The 8,315-nt window shown below is 42.5% G+C and overlaps 1 protein-coding gene across 1 annotated transcript in view; it reads left to right on the top strand.

Moving 5' to 3' along the window:
- The window catches only part of PLCH1 (phospholipase C eta 1), a 236,993-nt gene extending 229,324 nt beyond the window's left edge, over positions 1 to 7,669 (top strand). The window contains exons 22-24 of the mRNA XM_027772378.1: positions 150 to 209; positions 646 to 1,000; positions 4,558 to 7,669. Coding sequence (XP_027628179.1) covers positions 150 to 209; positions 646 to 1,000; positions 4,558 to 6,650 — 2,508 coding nt within the window. The 3' untranslated portion in view covers positions 6,651 to 7,669. The remainder of the gene's footprint in view (positions 1 to 149; positions 210 to 645; positions 1,001 to 4,557) is intronic.
- Positions 7,670 to 8,315: the final 646 nt, after the last annotated feature.

Below are 8,315 nucleotides of genomic sequence, written 5' to 3'. Positions count from 1 at the left end.
TGTGCAATGAGATGCGTTTTTTTTTTTTTTTTTGTTTTGTTTTTTTTTTTTTTTTTTTTTTTTTTTTTTTTTTCCTTCTGTGTTTACTCGTGCCACCTTCTTGAATGAGCCCCAATCGTGTTTTGTTGTTTTTGTTTCTTGCCTTGCAGTGGAGCCCTTTAATACTCAACCCCAGTTATACCATATTGCACTTTCTAGGCGCGACCAAGGTAGTTTCTCAGCATGGTGCTCTGTTCGTGCTGGTGTACTTCTTCTTAGCGGGTTATGGGGGCATGCTTGCTCACGTCACTCCATTTCCCTGCTTACCACTTTGAAACATGCGTCTGTGGCTTTAAGGTGGCTAAAGCTGGTAACGATCGCTGGACCGTGGAAGCGTTTCCTGCCACCTCATCATTTCTGGGTAGGCAGCTTCTGGGAAGGTTGGTCGGGAACATGGAAGGCTGCCTTCCTCACAGTCAGGTCTGTACGAAGTGCATGATGTTGTGTGAACCCGCTGCAAGCTGCCGTTTCCTTGGTCTGAATAGAGTTCAGTGGCTGTGAAATCGCGTGTATTCATTTTTTTTTTCATGGAGCAATCATTTCAAAGGCAGGTCGTGGTCCCGATGGCAGTGGCTTAATGGGTGGTTGGTCCTCTTGTGTCTTCAGAACAGACAGCTCCAAGGTCTGAAGGGACTGTTTAACAAGAATCCCAGGAACAGTTCTTCGGAAAACGGTTCCCATTATATTCGGAAGCGATCCATCGGAGACAGAATTCTGCGCCGTACAGCCAGTGCTCCAGCCAAAGGCAGGAAAAAGAGCAAAATGGGCTTCCAAGAAATGGTAGAGATAAAAGATTCTGTGTCTGAGGCCACAAGAGACAGCGACGGTGTCCTGAGGAGGACCACGCGGAGTTTGCAAGCGCGCCCCGTCTCCATGCCTGTTGACAAAAGCCTTCTGGGAACTTTGTCATTGCCTGTATCTGAGACAGCCAAAGACACCAAAGGAAAAGAACCCTCTCAGGGTAAGGTGCTTTGTTTCCCCAAGAACGTATCCCTGTGAGCTGCATTTCAGTCCCCACTTAGCATTATGACGTGGCTGACACTCTGCAGTCAAAGTAGCATATACTGCAAAATAATTTTTAATGGTATCTTTTAGACCAGAAGATTTCAAACTTTGGAGAAGAGGTAGTAGAAGAGATCTTTTCTCCTCATCTAAATCCGTAACATAACATTGACGTCTGAAATTGACAGTGACGGAAAAAGAGAGCCTTTGGGTGTGACAGTGTGGACGCCCGGGTCTGTGGGTAGGACAGAGGAGGAGTGAGGGCAGTACTTAGAGATTGTTCTGAGGCCAAATAGAATTATATTGAGTTTTCAGAGGTTGGAGGGGGTTGCATTACTTTCCCCACCATGTAGCACTTTCCATGGTTGGAAATGTTTATGTAGAAAGAAAGCATGTTCTAAGCTAACCACCTTTTTCACTTCCCCGATCCCTGGATATATGCAGGGAAGGAGGAATGACTGTATCTCTGTACACTTGTTAGAGCTGCAAAGCCAGGCTTCTCATCTTTTTCCGTGACCTGAGCAAGTTGCTGACATGTATCAGGAACTCGATAGAGGGATGGCTGCTTTGCCATGGGCCAAAGAACCCTTGCTTTGCACCTGTCACTACCCTCCCCCCATCATAGGTAATTTAAGTGTTCACACCATGCCCCTTGCATGTCCCTAGAACAACTATGGTCTAATTAAATCAGAATAATCTCAGACATGTAGAATGTTAGGTCTGCTTCTTTTATCAAAATTATTCTTTCATCAAACAATTCAATTTCCAGGGCCGGCAGGTGGCATAGTAGTCAAAGGAGCTGGATTCCCACATGGCCGTCTGTGGTTCAAGACCCGCACCTTGTGACTTACTTTCTTGCTTTCCCTTTCTCTCTCTGTCTCTCTGGTCAAATTAAAGAAATAATGATAATAACAAATAGAATGAAATAAATAGGTAATTTTTTAAAAACTTCCATTTTCTATAATAATCTGTTTTCCCATAGACACCATTTTGCTTGTTTGATTGTCATAAAAAATTCCAGGGAGAAAAACTAATTTGTGGGTGGTTTATTTGAAAGAGAAAAGGGGAGTTTAAAGGTTTGAAATTTTGCCAAGGGCAGTGTCAGGAAAGAAAGTGTATTCTTTGCAAAGTATTTTAAGGGGCAGTCCTATAGCCTGGTAGTCGAGGGAGTCAAGTCCCGTACGGTTGGCTGTGGCTGGAATCCTGGCCCCAGTGGCTTGAAGAACATACCAGGTGTGTGTGCATTTATGCCCAGAATCCCGACAGGATGGAGAAGTGGAGAAGAAGGGATTGTGGTGTGACCACACCCCATTAGGGGGTGCTTCCTCCCTTCTCCTGCCTTTCTCTGTCTCTGTCTCTCAGGTGAGCATATGTGTCCTCTAACAATTTTTTTAAAAAATGGTTTTAGGGAACCAGCAGTTAGCGTAATGGCTATGTCGCTGGACTCCCACGTAGTCGACTGCGGTTCACGTCCCGGACCTGGTGGCTTAAAACTCACGCCGGGCGCGTGTGCGTGTGTGCCCAAGATCCCGAGAGGAGAATGGAGGAGAAAGGATTGCGGCGTGACCATCCCCCCTGGGGGGGGGTGATTTCTCGCTTTCTGTCTCTATGTCTCTCTCTGTATGTCTGGCGAGCGCAAGCGCCCTACAGTGAAAATCTCTCCAAAAAAAAAATGGTTTTAAAACTTGGCCCATCTGCGGAGACGCATGCTGCTAAGAGCTGTGCTTCATAGATATGCCGGGGCCACATGGGAGTCCCATCCCAACCTAAGACTGGGCATGCTGGTGCACCTCTGCAGTGCCAGAGACTTGGGAGACTGAGGCAGGAGGACTGTGGGCCCAAGGTCTACCTGGGCCACACAGGCCTTGTATAAAGAGCCAGGCATGGTTGCGTGCCTAGAGTACTACCTGGGAGACAGGCAGGAGGCTCATGATACGGTGAGACCCTGTCTATTTAAAAGAAATTAAACCTGGAGCCAGCGGGCAGAGTGGTGGTTAAGGTGCTGGACTCCCAATTGGCTGACTGCAGTTTGAGTCCCAGACCAGCAGCTTGAAAATCACACCAGGCGTGTGTGTATGTGTGTGTGTGTGTGTGTGTGTGTGTGTGTCCAAAATCCAAGCAGAGAGTGGAGGAGAAAGGATTGTGGCGTGGCCATCCCCCTAGGGGTGATTTCTCACACTTTCCCTCTCACTGTCTCTGTCTTTCTCTCTGGCGATTGCATGTGCCCTCTGACAAAAACCTAAAAAAAATAAATAAATAAACTAAACCTCTACCTTTGGTGAAATAAAGGTATATTCGATAGAAATGGGTAATAATTAATCTTGTTAATGCCATAGTTAAGAGGTTGATACTATTAAGTGAATGAAAAATAATATTGAGGTGATTTTCCTTCCTAACTTTAAATAACAGTTATATAAATCAGTCACATATATATAAAACTTATAGTACATATGAACCATAGATAGATTGCAGAAAAAAAATTGAGAAAAAGAATGCCTAATTCTATGCATTATTTTGTTCTACAAATGCTTGCAGTGGCCCTCTCTGAATGATAATATCATAGGATATTTAACACATCTTTATCACTTGGGGGGTTTTAAATTTCTTATGATGAAAAAATTTTTAGCTAGGAATATATTTAAATAAGAAATTAGCAAATTCTTCTTTATTGTGCAATCATGACTCCAAGAGTTTAAAAGACTTTTAAAATAATCTGATCAAGAATTGAATACTTAATATTACCTTATCATTATACTAACCATGAGAGGATATCTGAATTTCTGTGAATTGTGTGTTTTTAGTTTTCCTCAGTGTGCCTGACATCTTACTGCCACTTTAGGAAATGCAATATGAAATTTGTGTACTAATAACAAAAATATGACTAACAAAAATTTAGATATGAACAAGATCATAGAATTGGTGACCAATTCTTCACTTTTACACTTTTATGTTAGCAGATACTGGTATTTGAACACACTTATTGCACTTTTCAGTTGTTTTAGAAATTAACTGATTAAATCTTTTGCCAAAATGTTTTTTAAAATGATACTATTTGTGATTTTTTTTTTTACTAGTACATGTATAACGTTGAAAGCTTATAGTATCTTGCTTACAGGTACCACAATACTTTGTTTAACAGAGCTGTCTTGTTCTGTTTTTATTGCCATGCTTCTGTGTAGTACAAATCTGAATAGGAAACAACTTAAGGTAATCTTCACTGTAAAAGTATGGGAACTCATTGACATATTTTTTTTTTGGACAATGAATATTACATCCTTCGCTGATGTAATAGCTATTCAAGGGAAGCTTCAATGAAATTCCTATCAATATATCTTACCATTTCTTCATCACACAGACACTTTGTTGCAAATCCAAGCAATCCATAATTTTATTCTGTCACAGTGTTACAGACTTACATTCTCCATTTGTCTGTCTGAAGACAAACATGAATGTTTGCAGGTTCTCCGTAGAGTGATACATGTAATCTAAGATTTTTCTCTTTTCCTCCCCATTTAGCAGAAGATAAGGATGGCAGAAGAAAAGAGAAGACCAGTAAAAATGATCCACATCTTCCAAATTTCAACAAAAAGTTATCCTCCTCTTCCAGTGCTCTCCTCTACAAAGATGGCCGCCAAGGGGACCCTACTGTTTGTACTGCCAACATTCCAGTCATTGGAGAACAGCTAAGAGGGCCAGGTCCTAAGTGTGGGAGAACTGAATCTGATGTGACAAGTGACGGCCAGGAAAACTACTGTCCCGGCAGATCCCTCCCCACAAGGCAGCTGTCCACTCTTGATCCTTTAGTTAACCTACCACGAGATCTGTGTGGTGTGAAAACTACAGAAAAGGGGAAAGCTGAGGGCTTTGTGGAAGGGAAAAGCATGTTATCAGGAAACATTCTGTCTCAAAGCAATCTGGAGATTAAAAGCCTGGATGTTCACAGAGGGCAGAGCAGAGCTGTGACGTCCTTTTCCTTGTCCGACGTCTCCACGCTCTGTTCTGATACACCTGACTTACATTCTACTGCGATTCTGCAAGAGAGTGAAATTTCCCACCTTATTGACAATGTCACTTTAACGAATGATGACGAGGCCGGCAGTTCCATCTCCACACTGATTGGCCAGTTCGATGAGCCCAATGATCAGGTTAACCTCACAGTTTTTTCTCATCTTCGTTGCACCAGTATGTTGTCGGGCCATCTGCCCTTGCCTACTCTGGGCCTAAAAACACCCTTCAAGCATGGTTTTTCCAGGGGTAAGTCCAAGTCATCCTTCTTGTGCTCGTCTCCTGAGCCTATTGCATTCCCCAGTCCCGAGACCACCAAACACACAACATACACTGTTGTTCATGAAGCTACCTGCACACCCATCACTAAAACCAAACCAGTGGATGACGTTTTTGGTAGGGCTAAGACAAAGGCCATAACTGGCAGCCCACCTGGATCCTCTAACTCCACTCAGGGCCGATCACCAAAAGGCCCTACCAGTGGAGAAGCCTGGGAAATACTGAAGAGCTGCAGCCCTGCCACTTCCACTGACTTGACCCTGGAGCAGGTAGCAGTTGACCCAACTCTCTGTTTAAATTCTGGGGAGAGCAGTCTTGTGGAAATTGATGGCGAATCGGAAAATCTGTCTCTGACCACCTACGAATATAGGACAGAAAGCACAAGTCAACTTTCTTCTCCTTTAAAACCCAAGTATAGCCAAGATGTGGTAGACCATTTTCAAAGAAGTTTGATAAATGGCTATTGTAAAGGAACTCTTCATCCTTCTGTTCCTGAACTATTCAACAATATTCAAGATGTCAAAAATCAAAGTATTTCTTGTCTAGCCTATCAGGGTGCTGGCTTTGTGCATAATCACTTCTCAAATTCAGATGCAAAAATGAACCAGACCTGTGGACCCCCGCAGTCTAGTGCTCAAAATATGCATGCCCCTGCACCCAAGCAGCCGGCACTTCCTCCTTTGCCTGCTCTGAAACTGCCCAGTCCTTGCAAATCCAAAAGTCTGGGGGACTTAACATCAGAGGATATCGCCTGCAATTTTGAGAGCAAATACCAGTGTATAAGTAAGAGTTTTGTTACAACTGGCGTTAGAGACAAGAAGGCTGTGACTGTGAAGACAACAGGGTCACTAGAGCCCATAGACGCTCTGACCGAGCAGCTGCGGAAGCTCGTGTCCTTTGACCAGGAAGACAACTGCCAAGTGTTATATTCAAAGCAGGAAGCCAATCAGTTCCCCAGAACACTGGTTAGAAAGTTGTCATCCAGAAGTCAAAGCAGAGTACGTAACATTGCCAGTCGTGCCAAGGAGAAACAAGAAGCCAGCAAGCAAAAAGTTGTGAACCCCAGCAATGGGGGAGGAGTGGTGCTTAGGAACAAACCCTCAGCATCCACCCCAGCCGTGAACCGCCACTCCACGGGCTCGTACATCGCAGGCTACCTGAGGAACGCCAAGGAGGGTGCCCTGGAGGGCCGTGGCATCCCGGAGGGGGCGTGCACGGCCCTTCGCTATGGCTATGTCGACCAGCTTTGTTCAGATAATTCTGTTTTGCAGACTGAACCAAGCAATGATGATAAACCAGAAATTTATTTTCTTTTGAGACTGTGAATGATGTACAGCTGCATTTTCAATGTTTACAAGGTATTCTGTAGAATGTCCAAGTTTTCAGTTTTCGGTAAATACGGTCTTTAGCTTTGAAATGATTTTCAAATGTATTTTTAAACTTGGAATTTGGTCTCCCTTTGACTTCATGTGTCCTCCCTGTTTACGTGTTTGTATATAGGTTCGGTGACACTTTTCATGTACCTCCAACCTTCCTCCCCCAAGGTGTCGTGAACTGTATCAGTATGAATTATGTGCATGCCCTAGATGTGAAACTGCCCAGAAGCCTGGGTTCTAGTGTATGTCTGTTTCACCAAGATGCTTTTCACCCTGTCCTTGGGTTGAGTCTCAAACATAGTCGTTGTTAGTCTCTGTTGAGTTGATTAAAAGACTTTGCAAATGGCAAAGGGATGAATTCTTTAAGGCATTATCATTTTTCCTCCTCCGTTAAAAAGCCCAGATGCATTTTTATAAAGCAGTTCAAAGAAGTTTAAAGTCATTACCTTGCCTTTTAAGGTGAGAGTTTAAAGGAGACAGGTAGTTACTCTCCAGACTCCACCACCCCCCTTTTTTAGAATAGGTTGTAAGGGTGTGAAGAAAATAGCAAACTTCTGTATATAAAGACAAAATTGTTTGTTTTACATAAATTTTGTTACATATTTTTGCTAATGGCTTTGTATGTAACAAGAACCCAGTTGCCAAGCTCTTTGTTGTACTTTGGAATTTTCTGATTAAATTGCAGACGGCAGATAATGGCTTTCAGAATGAGGGACTTCCATCAGATTCTAACAATAATAGTAGCACAAATTGAAAACTTCTCCAAAGCTTTCAAGAAAAAAAAATATTTTCTCATAATAGAATCCATGTGAATAGATAATTAGAAGAAATTTTTTTCCCTTCAGGGAATCAAGTAACTATATTTTAGTACTGATGTGCATTATTTTCACTGTGAATCCACTTTTTATTGCATGTTCAGATGTCCCTCTGTTTTGTTTTGTTTTTGTTTTTGTGTTTTTTTTGTAATATTAACTGCAGTGATGGTCTTTCTGGAATTCATGAAAATATAATTAAAGCAGATTTTTAAACACCTGGTGAATTTTGTTTTTACGATTTCGGTTAATGCAATGACTGTCGAATAAGGGACCCAGAACACTCAGATATATTGTTCTTTCTGTGTCTTGGCAGTGAAATAGAGAACTTGTACTACGGAGAACAGATTTAAGCAGCAATTTACATTTCTCATTATGCTTTAAAGAGTTCATTTGTAAGATGACATGAAAAGAAATCAAACGTAATGAGTTTCTTTGCATTTAGTGTTGATATTGCAAGTTTAAAAATCATCCTTCCCAAGCAGCCCTGGAGGTGGTGGTAGCGGATGAGAAGCAGGTAAGATGCTCTGTTTGGCCTGTGAGACGGACTGAGCTTTGTGAATCTGGGCAAGAATGAGGACAAGAGTCCCTGGCTCCCTTGGTCCCCAACACTAAGCTTTTCTCTAGAGTTGGGGTGGGGGGGGGTCTTCCTTTTATCAATGAGCACTGGGGCTGGCTGGGAGTAGGACTGTAGTGGAGAAAGGAAAATAATTAGCACAAGACATTTTTGTCTTCTTGGAGACTCTGAACTCTTAAAGTTCTCCTTTAGACCTTGGGTGTTTGTTTGTTTGATTTTGTGATA

Source organism: Tupaia chinensis, unplaced genomic scaffold, assembly GCF_000334495.1.
Source record: "Tupaia chinensis unplaced genomic scaffold, TupChi_1.0 Scaffold000272_1, whole genome shotgun sequence".
NCBI classification, from domain to species: Eukaryota; Metazoa; Chordata; class Mammalia; order Scandentia; family Tupaiidae; genus Tupaia; species Tupaia belangeri.
Note: the sequence above shows the minus strand (reverse complement) of the source record. Positions and strands in the feature narration are given on the sequence as shown.